The 14,309-nt window shown below is 38.4% G+C and overlaps 1 protein-coding gene across 5 annotated transcripts in view; it reads left to right on the forward strand.

Annotated features, from left to right (window-relative positions):
• Positions 1-14,309, forward strand: part of CDKAL1 (CDK5 regulatory subunit associated protein 1 like 1) — a 649,567-nt gene that overhangs the window by 163,188 nt on the left and 472,070 nt on the right. For all 5 annotated transcript variants that reach the window (XM_029243200.1, XM_029243201.1, XM_029243202.1 and 2 more), the window contains one exon: positions 1,069-1,165. In XM_029243200.1, coding sequence (XP_029099033.1) covers positions 1,069-1,165 — 97 coding nt within the window. The remainder of the gene's footprint in view (positions 1-1,068; positions 1,166-14,309) is intronic.

Below are 14,309 nucleotides of genomic sequence, written 5' to 3' on the forward strand. Positions count from 1 at the left end.
GTCAGAGAAAGACAAATACTGTATGATATCACTTATATGTGGAATCTAAAAAATAAAACAAACTAGTGAATTTAACAAAAAAATAACAGATGCATAAAGCAAACAAGTGGTTATCAGTGGGGAGAAGAAAGGGGTTCGGGCAAGATAGGGGTAAGGGATTAAGAGGTACAAACTACTATGTATAAAGTAAAAAGCTATAAGCTATGGGGATATATTGTGTAACATGGGGAATATAGCCAATATTTTATAGTAACTATAAATGGTGTATAACCTTTAAAAATTGTGAATCACTATGTTGTACACCTGTAACTTCAATAATACTTCAACTAAACTTCAATTAAAAAATAAAATACAAAAAAAAAGGGGTGAGGCTGATCTTTAAAGAAACAAAAGGAAAAATACACAAGGTGTATTGGATGGAAGTTGTAAAACAAAATATTGTTTCATCTTTGTGTATTTATAGTGAACAGAGGTCTAGTTATACATCATACCTGCATATGAGAGGGATTGTCTGGACATAAGCATAAATAATCTATAAGTTGTAGACAGTCTCTGAGGAACAGAAGTGAGGAGATGTGTGAATTCTCAGGAGAGAGGGAGTATTATACCTTCTATTTCTTACTTTTCTGTTCAATTTTTTCAATGTATATTTTACTTTTATACTAGACAAAAGACTGGGAAATCATATAGTATGTTTTAATATTAATATTTAAAATAATGAATGATTTAAAATAATTGAATGGCTAATGTCTATCTGGAAAATGTGGTTTTCAAGAACGATTTATATCCTTGAATGTTCTATATAAGTAAAATTTTTTGTTTTATAATGAGGCTGTAATGAAAGACATTATCAGATCGGACTGCCATTGTGTTGTTTATGGTGTGTTAAATAGACACACAGTTCAGAAGTCTTATTATAATGCATTTTTTTGAAGCAGTTGTAAGAAAATCCTGTTTGATGCTAGATGGTCATGTTATGTTTTAGGGAACTTACGTGCACTAACATCAGTTTCCAAGGGTACGCTTGTGAGGAAAAGAATTAACACTGTTTTCTCTTCAATCTTTTAGAAAAGCTCAAGAGGAGAACAAGAAAATAGTGCTTGCTGGATGTGTTCCTCAAGCCCAGCCTCGTCAGGACTACCTTAAAGGGCTGAGCATCATAGGGGTAAGCTTGCACCTGATATGAAGAAAGACAGTCGTACATTGTTAAAGCTTGTCATGGCTCCACATTTTATTTTCTATGTCTAGGTTATTTACAAGCTAGGTTACACTTCTGGCTGTCCTTAACATACTTTTCCTATTGCCACGGAAACTTTGTCATGTCTGTGTAACATCTGAACCTACTGCGAAAACATGTTATAGCTTCTCTCATTTAAAAAGAAAAAATTACACAATAAAAAGCCATAGTATGGAATTTAAGGTCGTTAATTATAGCCTGGTCTTTGTCTGTGTGTCCAGCACTATCTCTTGCCATATCATACTATATAGGTGTCTTTTTTGGAATGTCCCACTTCCATCTTACTCATGCCCCAAGACGTGGCTTCACCATTACCGCTTCTCTCAGCCTCACCTGACTGCTCTGTGCAGGCCTCGATAATCCTGTCTCTGGGTTCCTTTCACTTACTATGCAGTTACCTTTCATTTGATCTCTCAGCATTTCACAGAGTTGTATTTTTGGGGTTAACTTATGTGGTTTTTTGAATACAGCCCATCTCTCTTTTTGAATTATTAGCTCCACGCTGACAGCTTTTCAGTCTTCTTTTAAACGCCCACCATGTTTCTCCAGCCTTTGCCAAGGTGCCTGAAATACAGTAGGCATCCTTTCAGTCAGTGTTTGGTGACTGACTGAATGAAAGAAGCTTCCTTTTGTACTTCTGTTGTTGGTGTGCTTCTTTCCCTGTTGGGCAGTAAGTTCTGTGAAGTCAGGGGATGACTGCTTCCTATAGTATCTTTCTTATTCTTTGTGGACATCACTGTTCACAAATGCCCAGAGGGAGTTAGCATTCAGACAGTACTTGTTGACCAAATGGTGGTGTTTCATCCTTCCCACCATTCTGTTATAGCTGTACTCACTGTGGTTAGTAATGATCTTCTTTTAAAGAGGCTCTATTAATTTAAAAATATATATAAAAATATTGTATGCTCATAGAAAAAATTGTATGAAAAATTGGCATCTGGATTGAGACTTATTGGAGTTTTTTCCTTATTTGATGTACTATTGATAGGTTCTTTTTTTATATAATTATAATTACCTCTGAAAGGTTTGCTGTATTGTTTTTTTTGTTTTAGAAGATGTTGGGGGTAGGAGTTTATTAATTAATTAATTCATTAATTAATTAGTTTTTGCTGTGTTAGGTCTTCGTTTCTGTGCGAGGGCTTTCTCTAGTTGTGGCAAGCGGGGGCCACTCTTCATCGCGGTGCGCAGGCCTCTCACTATGGCGGCCTCTCTTGTTGCGGAGCACAGGCTCCAGACGCACAGGCTCAGTAGTTGTGGCTCACGGGCCTAGTTGCTCCACGGCATGTGGGATCCTCCCAGCCCAGGGCTGGAACCCGTGTCCCCTGCATTAGCAGGCAGACTCTCAACCACTGCGCCACCAGGGAAGCCCAATTGATAGGTTCTTATACTGTATTCTCAGTGTAGTGAACTTGTTTTCTGCTGTGAAGTCCTTGCCCCACTGGCAAATTTAATAATCTTTGAACAAACATTCTCATGTTAAACAAACAGAACCTGAATGTTTGGGAATTTTAGTTTGTTTTCACCACTTGTCTGTTTACATTTTGGTTTCTCTTGGTTTAAGGAATGAACTGAATATGGACTCCTGAGTTATCTTTTCATGTCAGACTAACTTTCTCCATAAACATAATCCTGCTGTGTTAGGGAAATAGAAAACTAGTTAGAATTCTGTTTTAGAGATAAAGCGTGGTAAAAGCTTAGAATTCATCTTTGAATTCATCTCAAGGAATTAAGTTCCCAGAATAGTAGAATTTCTGTAGTATGGCAAAAGTCTCTTCTCTGTGTACATTATGGTAACATTTCCCTGAACTCCACTGTGTATTGTGAAGAGCTTAGTGTATGTGAGTATATTGGGGAGATTCTCAAGATGGTGGGAGAGAGGATGCCCAGCGCTGGTGATACGGAACACTATTTTCAGGGATGATGTAAACTCGTGCGTATGGCAAATAAACATTTTTTTCCCCATTTAATCTAGCATGCTTTCTGTTTTGTCTCTTTGTCTCATTTTATTACCCTTAAAATTCTTTATATTTATTTAGCTTCTTTATAATTGGAGAAACAATACATGTTTGAAAAAGTGAATAGAAAGAAAATTCATAACCCTCTCACCCTAACACAATAATTATCCCCTTCAGACTTTTAACCTCTGCATATTTTACTTAATTGTAATCTCAAAACTATTTTGTGTCCTTATTTTTCCATGAGATTTTATTCCATGAGCTCTTTAACCATTTTAAGCCCTGTGTTAATTTTCTGCTGAAGGGTATACCATAAGTTACTTAACTGTTCTTAATTGTTGGATATAAGTAGCTTTCTAATTTTTAGGAAATGTACATCATACAATAATGCTCATAAAGGGATTTTTAAATTTAAGATCAGTATATTGTGAAAAGTTTCCAAAAGTAGAATTGCACTAACAATAACAAAATTTCGGGGTTGTAGTTTAATTATGTCTTCAGCATTTGGTATTATTACTAAAGTATAAGATTGTTCTTTGTCAACATCATTTTATAGAGCATTTTTATCTGTGGCAGCTATATGACATCTATCATAACTGACACTTTATATATAAAAATTATGTACAGGAGAACTGAAAATTTTGAAGAAAATTTGGAGAAGGAAACCAATATTATTTATAATTGGCATTTCGAGAGAGCTAGTTCTGAATATAATTGTTGAACTGCTACAAAATCAGAAACCTTCTGAAACATAGTGAGTTACAGTCAAGTAAAGAAATGAATTAGAGGCTTCCCTGGTGGCGCAGTGGTTAAAAATCTACCTGCCAATGCAGGGGACATGGGTTCGAGCCCTGGTCTGGGAAGATCCCACATGCCACAGAGCAACTAAGCCTGTGAGCCACAACTACTGAGCCTGCACTCTAGAGCCTGCGAGCGACAACTACTGAACCCGTGTGCTACAACTACTGAAGCCCGTGTGCCTAGAGCCTGTGCTCTGCAACAAGAGAAGCCACCACAATGAGAAACCCACGCACCGCAATGAAGAGTAGCCCCTGCTGCAACTAGAGAAAACCCTTGTGCAGCAATGAACATCCAACACAGCCAAAAATAAATAAATTTATTTTTAAAAAAAGAAATATATTGGTTTACACAAAGAAAAAACAATTCTGAAGTGTAAAAAAAAATATGAAGGTGTTTAAATTCATTGACTTGGGAACCTGTTTTTAGGAGGATGTTTAGAATTGTATTGCACAGTTGATTTACAGGCTGTGTGAAAACTGTTATTCCTTCACAGAATTTTCCTCACAGAGTTTCAGTGATGGGAGAGCGTTAATAGAAGTCGAAGGAAGACCAGCTGTAACTGTATTATGTGTTTTCACCTCCTGCTAGGATTTGTCTGTGTTGTGCCACATACGGGGAGGATGGTCTGCTCTGTTGACCAAGTGATCGAAATAAAAGGCTGCCTTTAGATGGTGAGCAAGGTACTTATTGTACACTTGAGTTAAAAAGACAAGTCTGGGGCTTCCCTGGTGGCGCAGTGGTTGGGAGTTCGCCTGCCGATGCAGGGGGCGCGGGTTCGTGCCCCGGTCCGGGAGGGTCCCGCGTGCCGCAGGGCAGCTGGGCCCGTGGGCCATGGCCGCTGAGCCTGTGCGTCCGGAGCCTGTGCTCCGCGACGGGAGAGGCCGCGGCAGTGAGAGGCCCGCGTACCGCAAGGAAAAAAAAAAAAAAAAAGACAAGTCTGTCCCATGTTTGCAGGTGCTCCTGGAGTAAGCATTTAAGAAGATGTTTAATAAGGAAGAATGATATTTGTTACCATCATAACGTTAATTTCCACCCGTATCAACCTTCAGAAATGGGACAGTTAATTCGTTTCCATAATCAGAGAGAGCAGTGTGGTGAGGGCACTTAGTAATTGGTGATTTGACTCCTGGGCTTTATATTATCATCTGTCGTAATGTCTCCTGAATCTAGTTGTGATTAATATTATCTGTGTGGTGGGATGGAGAAAGAAAAGAACAGACTATCAACCAGAAGTAATACCTGTCAACCTCTGGGTCCAGAAGAACTGGCTTTGGTGGCAGTAATCTGTAGGCTTCTCCCATCCGGGTTTTTTTTTATAGCGGGAAAGGAGAAAGAACAGATTTGAAAACGTATATGTGTTGGATAGAAAGACCTTTTTTTAACCAAAACTTTTTCCCTAGCATGATTAAATGAAGTTTATATCTAGAATATAAATTTATAAAAACATAAATTTATAGGTAATCAGTGCAGAATCAAGATCTTTTTCATTTTTACGGGATCTTGAAACATTTTACCTTACAGGGAAAATTTTCATTTCTCTCTTTTTTTCAAATAAAATTTATTCATTCATTTATTTATTTTTGGCTGCGTTGGGTCTTCATTACTGTGTGCAGGCTTTCTCTAGTTGCAGCTTGCGGGCTCTAGAGCGCAGGCTCAGTAGTTGTGGTGCACGGGTTTAGGTGCTCCATGGCATGTGGGATCTTCCCGGACCAGGGCTCAAATCCATGTCCCCTACATTGGCAGGTGGATTCTCAACCACTGCACCACCAGGGAAGTCCCTTCATTTCTCTTTTGACAAATACTTATGGTTAACTATTCACCTTGGAATTAGTTTTCATGCAATGTCACTTTTTTTTTTTTTTAAATCACTGCTCTTATTTGTTTACATTGTTTACTCTGTGTCTAGCTGTAGGTAGTTCCAAGATGTTGTGACTATACCTATTGAATGCTACTTTTCTTCTCTTTAGTTTGTTTTTTGGCAGGAAAGTTTCTTTTAGCGTAGTCAACCAGAAAGGATGTTCTGTTTTAAAGTCTGGTAGCAAAAAAGAATAATAGACTTCAGAGCTCAGAAAGCCAGGCTTTAAGTCCCAGGGCTGCCACATTATTGTTTTTTCTATTCAGCTAGTACTTACTGAGTGCCTACTAAGTGCTAGCTACCGTTCCAGGTGCTAGGAATGCAGCGGTATATAAAATCATCAAAGATCCCTGTCCCCATAGAGCTTGCATTCTAGTTCTTGGGGAGAGAAATCTGATTTGAGCCTAGAACATCTTCAACCTTCTGGAGAGTGTGGTGGGATGGGTCCCTAGATGATGAGGAGATTGATTAGTTGGGAATTTCTCTGTAAGGTTCAGATGGAAGTACACTTTGTGTCCATCAGCTGGGAGTTGTGTTAGGAATAGATGGCTGAAATAGTATTTATTTGCTTGAGTTCTGCTTAAGGTAGTGTTATTTCTCAGTTCTTATAGTAGTCATTATTGATAGGTATGACATTTATTAGGAAGGTTGGTTTTTATTCTGTTACAGGAAAGCATGTTTACAGAATTGTACATTTTGTGTAGGTTTTCTGAGCTAATAAAGACTGCATCTGAAATTGGTCTTGGCATTGATTCATTAGGCTTGTCTTTGTATAATATCTCTAGAAATCCTAAATAAACTGTGAATTAATAAACAGGTTGTAACATTTAAAAACATTTTTAAAACATGCAATTCAAAGCAGAATACAGTTAGATGCTGAAAATTTGTATATGACAGAACTTCCTGATGTGCCAGCTGTGAGCCCTGCAGGCAGATGCATATTTTCTTTGGACAGCTGAACAAAAATGTGGTTTAACACAGGTGTCCACTTATCTCAGAGACTCTTACCAGGTTGATTTGCAGTGGTTTAAACATCTTTTCAGGCAGGCTGCTCTAATCCTGAAAAGTCAGACAGCATGATGGCTCTTTCATACGTGAATGTTAATTTTGAAAATTATGTGTATAAATAAAGCAACATTTGAAAGAGGATACATTTTAGAACATTTCTATCATATTACTGTATTCCAGAAGGTAAATAAATTCATGAAATGGAATGATGTCACGGTAATGGTGGCATCGATATTGAGGGCAAAATTTTAGAAACTGTCCTTCTCCTATTTGTCTCTACTTCATGTCTTCTGATATTTCTTCTTGTCATATTCCATTTTATTACCTTTAATTATCAAAATGGCAGTATTGTAACAGAATGACATGTAGATTTAAAAGCCCATTCATTTTTTTACCTTCCTAGATCTGTTGTTTTTACTTTTTCATGGCTTCCTCTAATTTTATCTATATGTGTATACATTTTTCACCTACTGAATTATAAAAAGGTAGTCTAGCATACTAGGAAGAGCATGGATTTAGGAGCTAGGTTACACAGGTTCATATCCCTGCTCCACCACTTATTAGCTGTGTGACCTTGTACAAGTTACTTAACCTCTCTGTGCCTCAGTTTCTTCATCATAGAATGGAGATAATAATAGAACCTAACTCCAAGTTTTGTAAGGGTTAAAGTATTTAATACACATAATGTGCTTAGCATGGTCCCTGGCACATAGTTAGTGCTCTGTATTAGCATTTTAAAAAAAATTTAATTATCTTACTAGTAGAGTTAACACTGAGCACAGCTATGTGCCTGGAATGAAACTATTTGCTAGAGATACAGAGCTGAATAAAACTTGTCTGTCCTTAAAGACAGTAAAATCTGAGGAGAGCTGCAAATAATCATGATAAATATGCATAGGGATAAAGTCTGGTGGGCACACAGAGGTTGAAACCATTCTTGACCAGGGTTTCAAAGGATGAGTAGTGGTTTGATGAATGGAGAAAGGAGAGAGGGCTTTTGAGCAGAAGCAGCAACGTATCTAAGGAAAAGCATGTGTGCTTAAGGGTGCCTGGAAGGGAGAAGGAATAGCAAGAAGTGCACCCTGATTTGAGTGTAATTTGGAGGCGCTCATTTTAAGAGGTGTAGCTTGGAGTAGTGCAGATGAGTAATAAATAGGGTGGAAAGAAAGAGTTTGCGTTCAGTGAAATGCTTAAGTGAGAATCAGCATGACAGGGTGAAAGACTGAGGGAAGGTAGGGGTAAGATAGTGTGAAAAGGTAAGTGTCAGAAGCAGTATAATCTAGTGGTTGTTTCTACATGCCCTTTATTCATTATATGTTAATTATTATGTTATTGATACTAATTTTTTTGTTATCTTAAGTATGATTTATTGAAATATAATTAACATGTAATGAAATCACCTGTGATGAATTTCATGCAGAACATTTCCGTTGCACCTGAAATTTCCCTTGTCTCCTTCTGTGGTCAGCTCCCCCAACTCCCACCCCCAGCAAACAGTAAACACAGTCCTCAGAAACCACTGTTCTGATTTCTGTCCCTATAGTTTTGCCTTTTTCAGAATGTCAAATAAATGGAATTATAGGCATACCTCAGAAATATTTTGGGTTTGGTTCCAGACCACTGCAATAAAGCAAACATCACAGTAAAGCAAGTCACACGATCTTTTTGCTTTTCAAGTGTATATAAAAGTTGTGTTTACACCATACTGTAGTCTCTTAAGTGTGCAATAGCATTGTCTAAAAAATATATTCATACCTTAATTTTATTTTATTAAAAAAATATTTACTTGGCTGTGCTGGGTCTTAGTTGCAGCAGGTGGGATCTTCACTGGGGCATGCGGGATCTTTAGTTGCGGCACGCAGGATCTTTAGATGGGGGTGTGCGGGATCTAGTTCCCTGACCAGGGATCGAACCCGGGCTCCCTGCATTGGGAGCATGGAGTCTTAACCACTGGACCACCAGGGAAGTCCCCATACCTTCATTTTAAATAATGCTTTATTATTAAAAAATGCTAAGCATCATCTGAGCCTTCAGTGAGTCACAGTCTTTTTGGGGGTGGAGGCTCTTACCTTAGTGTTGATGGCTGCTGGCCGATGAGGGTGGTGGTTACTGAAGGGGGGTGGCTGTGGCCGTTTCTTAAAATAAGAGAACGCTGAAGTTTGCTGCATCGACTGACTCTTCCTTTCATGAACAGTTTCTCTGCAGCCTGCAGTACTATTTGATAGCATTTTACCCACAGTAGGACTTTCAAAATTGGAGTCAGTTCTGTCAAATCCTGCTTCTTTGTCAACTAAGTTTATGTGATAGTCTAAATCCTTTTTTGTCATTTCAGTAATCAATTAAGTTTGCTGTCTTATGTGGGTGCCGTTCATGCTGCCCTAAATTAATTACAGTAGTGACATTAAAGACCACTTATCACACATCACCATAACAGATATAATAATGAAAAAGTTTGAAGTATTGTGAGGATCACCAAAATGTGACACAGAGACAGGAAGTGAGCAAATGCTGCAGGAAAAATGCTGCCAATAGACTTGCTCCATGCAGGGTTGCCACAAACCTTCAATTTATAAAAAACTCAGTATTTGGAAAGTGCTGTAAAGTGAAGTGCAATAGAATGAGGTATGCCTCTATATGTTACTTTGTTTCTTTTTTCACTTAGCATGACTCATTCAGTATTCATACATGTTGTGATTATTATTATTTTTTTAACATTTTTATTGGAGTATAATTGCTTTACAATGGTGTGTCAGTTTCTGCTTTACCACAAAGTGAATCAGTTATACATATACATATGTCCCCATATCTCTTCCCTCTTGCATCTCCCTGCCTCCCACCCTCTCTATCCCACCCTTCTAGCTGGTCACAAAGCACGGAGCTGATTTCCCTGTGCTATGCGACTGCTTCCCACTAGCTATCTGTTTTACATTTGTTGTGATTATTAATAGTTTGTTACTTTTTATTGTATGGAATTATTTCACTGTATGTATGGATCACAGTTTGTCTATCCATTTAGCAAGTTGATGGAAAGTTGTGTTGTTTCCAGTTTGGGGCTATGAAGAATAAAGCTGCTGTAAACATTCGTGCACAGGTCTTTGTGTGAATTATGTTTGCATTCTGTTGGGTGAATACCTAGGAATGGTATTGCTTGGTCATATGGTCAGCATCTGCTCAGCCTTTTAAAAATTGCCAGAGTGTTTTCCCAAACAGCTATACTATTTTGCATTTCCACCAGCAGTTCATTTGCTTCACATCTTGACCAAAGCTTGGTACTCCAGTTTAATTTTAGCTGTTGTACTAGGAATGAGTAGTATCTCATTGTGGTTTTAATTTGTTTTCTCTGTTGGCTAATGATGTTGAGCATATTTTCTGTGATTGTTTAATATCCATATATCTTTGATAAAGTTTTATCACCTTCCCCTCTTTTTTGGTGACCTTGAGTTAGGAAACTGTTTCTTAGGCAGCCACATACAGCTATTTCTTAGGACACAGAAGAAAAGAAATTGATAAATTGGACTTCATCAAAATTAATTCCTTTGGCTCCCCCAAAGATACTGTTAAGATGAAAAGATAAGCCAGGGATTGGGAGAAAACATTTCCAAAACACATATCTCCCAAAGGGTTTATACCAGAATATTTAAAGGACTCCTACAACTCAACAGCAGGGAATCAATCTATTTTAAGTTGGGAAAATTTGTGTGTCTCTTTATCATTATTTTTCATTGCCCTTTAAAATTTTGATATATTAGAAACTTGGAATTTGAGGGAGAGGGGAATGAGTGGGTAATTTCTCCTGTGGTTTCAAAACTTAAAATTTACGTTTCCAGGATCGAGGAACAGGTCTGATAAAGTATATATATTTTCTTTTTCTTTTAGACCTTTTTTTTTTTTTTTAAATTATGGAAAGGATTTGTTCAACTCTTCACTCTGTTTGCAGTTTACTGTGGTGGACACTTACAAGCTCCACAAAGCCAGGGATTCTGTTTGCTATTACTTTACTGCTTTACATTTTGTTTTTGTTTTTGTTTTTTTTTGCGGTACGCGGGCCTCTCCCTGTTGTGGCCTCTCCCGTTGCGGAGCACAGGCTCCGGACGCGCAGGCTCAGCGGCCATGGCTCACGGGCCCAGCCGCTCCACGGCATGTGGGACCTTCCCGGACCAGGGCACGAACCCTTGTCCCCTGCATCGGCAGGCAGACTCTCAATCACTGTGCCACCAGGGAAGCCCAGCTTTACATATTTTACATTAGTTTCTGTACTTACTACAGTGTCTGGCTCAGTAAATACTTATTGAGTGAATATTTGTTAAATATGAAGTATGCATTTATTTTTTTCCATATTGTTCTCAGTTCCAGCAGCATTTATTTTTAAAATTTCCCTTCCCTCTTTGATGGTGCTCTTATCATGTTTGTTTCTTAATTAATGTATGAGTTTCACATGTCCCATAACAAATTACCAGAAACGTGGTTGGTTAAAACAACACGCATTTATTATCTTACGATTCTGGAGATAAGTTGGGCATGGGTTTTACTGGGCTAAAATCAAGGTGTTGACAGGGCTGCATCCTTTTCTGGAGGCTCTAGGGGAGTCTTCTTCCTTGCCCTTTCCAGCTTTTAGAGGCCACCACATTCCTTGACTTGTGGCCCCCTTCTTCCATCTTTAAGGCCAGCAATGCAATGCCATCTCTCTCTGACCCTTCTTCTATCTTGATCTCTCTCTCTTTCCGGAGATGGGAAAGATCCTCAGCTTTTAAAGACTCATGTGAATAGATTGGACCTATCTGGATAATCCAGGTTAATCTCATCATCTCAAGGTGTTTAATCTTAATCACACCTGCAAAGTCCATTTGCCATGGAAGGTAATTTACTCTGGTTCTGGGATCATGACTTGAACATCTTTGAGAGACCATTATTCTGCCTACTACATGCAACATTGTTTATTAGTTGATGTTTTACATCCCTAATGTGTATTTCTGTTTTATTCTAGTGCTACTGTTTTCAACTTTAGTATTACTTTATGTATAATTTTTTACTTTATAACATGTCCTATTATTTAATATGGCTATAATATTCTAATGTCCCAAAGAATGTTTCTCTATGTAATTGAATTTAGCGTGTTGATTTTAGTTTCTTAAAGATCCCCCCCCAACCCCTGTGAGAAAGTTTTATAGGTATTTTAATTGGATTTAAGGGGGAAAAGTTCCTGGTACTGATCCCCATTTTGCTGGCATCCATCTAGCCTGGCCTCATCTCTCACTTAGTAATTTTTATCTCTTACTCAGTGTTCGTCACTCACTGGTACCATTCAGGTAGGAAATATGCTTTTAGTGGTGTGTGGAATGTGCTGTCATATAACTTTTGATGAAAGGGCTATTTGTACTGCTGGGGAAGAATTTTTCTCAATGAAGAGGTGAAAGAAGATGAAACTGTACTGGCAGATGAGAAAGTTTTTTTGAAAAAGTTAAACCACATGTAGCATCAAATGCTCTTTTGTGTAACATTAGTAAACTTGTTCATGGGCTTGTGAATTCAAGAAATCTGTCTTCCAGCAGAGTTAGCTAGTGCCTGCTCTGGACTTCTCCAAATTTAAGAGATTTGGAAATTGAGCTCTTCCAATACCATTTATAGAGGTAGGGACTTCCCTTAACAGCTTGAAGGAAAATTTTTTAGAGAGAAAAATATTTTTTTACCATGAAGTCAGTATTGAACTTTAACCTGTCAAATGCTGATTATTGGATCAAGCTCCCATTATGGTAAAAGTGATAAATCTGAACATGCATTTAATGGAAAAGGCTTTTTATAGTATAGTTCTTAACAGAGATAGAAAGAAAGCATTTTTGTCTTTTAAAGGTTGATAGAGTTTTTAGGTGGTTTTAAAGTGTTGGTCTGATATTTCTTAATCAGAATGAAATGACAGGTTGTCCTACTTTATTTATGTACAATCAAAATTAAGAGAGCTAATGAGAGAGTTCCTCTGTATCTACGTTGATGTGTATCTATAATTTATTAACCTTCGTTACTCCTGAAAGGATTTGAAGTGTCTTGGGATAAAATCAAGAGGTAGTGAAACCCCAGCCAGATTCATACAAGTATAAAAAGACTCACACCAAGTAATAGAGAAATGTGGATAGAGAGTGCTCTTTGCACATTTTTGGTAGAATTAGCCTGAGCGATGCTACTGTGATTGTTCAGTTAACCCTCCAATCACACTTCCTTTCGCAGGTAGAATATAAAGTGTAACCGGCACAACATGAGCTACAAGGTCTCACATAGCCCTTCCTTCCCTGATTATCTGACCTCATCTCCTACCACGATGGCCCTCATTCGCCATCACTTCTGTCTCTCAACCCCTGTATGTGCTCTTCCCCCTGGACGTTCACGTTGGTGCTTCTGCCTTATGGTTCACGTCCCAGCATCAATGCTGCCTGTCCAGAGGTTGACCTGGACCACTGTAGCAAAATTGCTCTCTCCTCCTCCAGCCACTCCCAGATTTTATTTTCTTCATAGCATCTATCATGATAGGAAATGAACATTTTCAGTTGTTTACCTGTTTGTCTCCTCCAAATAGAATGTAAGGCCCATGAAGTGGGGACTTGGTATTTTCACCGTTAGATCCCCCGTTCCTAGACAGTCATAGTGCTTGGTTGGTGCTTAATAGATATTTGTCAAGTGAATGCATGCACGGCAGAGGTGATTGGTGGGTGAGCGTTTGGAGGAATAGTTGTTGCCTGGTTAACTTGAAAGTCCAAGTTCAGTTGGATATTGTTTTGTGATCAGTTAGTAATGATCTCGGTGTGTAAAGGAAAAGGGAAATTCACAAAACGTGCCCCTTATGTGCCATTCCTAGATTAGATATACTAAGACCACTTGGCTAGAATTTAGCAGGATACCTCCGTGCCTTAGTTCCCTCAGTCTAGGAAATAACAGTAAGTGTCTACTGCTGAGGGATGTTCTGAGGATTAAAAGTGATGGTGCATGTGGTGTGTTAGCACGGAGCCTGGGACATGGTAATTGCTGAAGAAATGTTAACTATCAACGGTGTTATTAGTAGTCTGGTTGCAACTTATCTCGCTGCTCGTTGTTCAGAAAAAAAGATACTTCAAGTGCATACTAAAGCTGAACTTCTGACTGCAGGACAGTATTAGCCTGTTCTCTGACGACTCTTTTATTTTAGCCTAGTTGGCAAAATTGTGTTTGAGGTGTGTGTTAGTTTCCTAGGGCTTCCTTAACACATCATCACAAACTGGGTAGCTGTCTTAGCCATACTCTAAACCTGCACTTTCCAGTGTGGTTGCCAAAAGCCACAGGTGAATATTTAAGTGAATTAAAATCAAAATTCAGTTCCTCAGTCACAGTTAGCTGTGTTTCCAGTACGCAGTAACTACATGTGGCTAGTGACTACCATGTTGGACAGCCCAGTGTGTAAACATTTCCGTCCTTGTAGAAAGTTCTGTTG

This window comes from Monodon monoceros, unplaced genomic scaffold (genome assembly GCF_005190385.1).
Source record: "Monodon monoceros isolate NGI ecotype Baffin Bay Population unplaced genomic scaffold, NGI_Narwhal_1 Super_Scaffold_3, whole genome shotgun sequence".
Lineage (NCBI taxonomy): Eukaryota > Metazoa > Chordata > Mammalia > Artiodactyla > Monodontidae > Monodon > Monodon monoceros.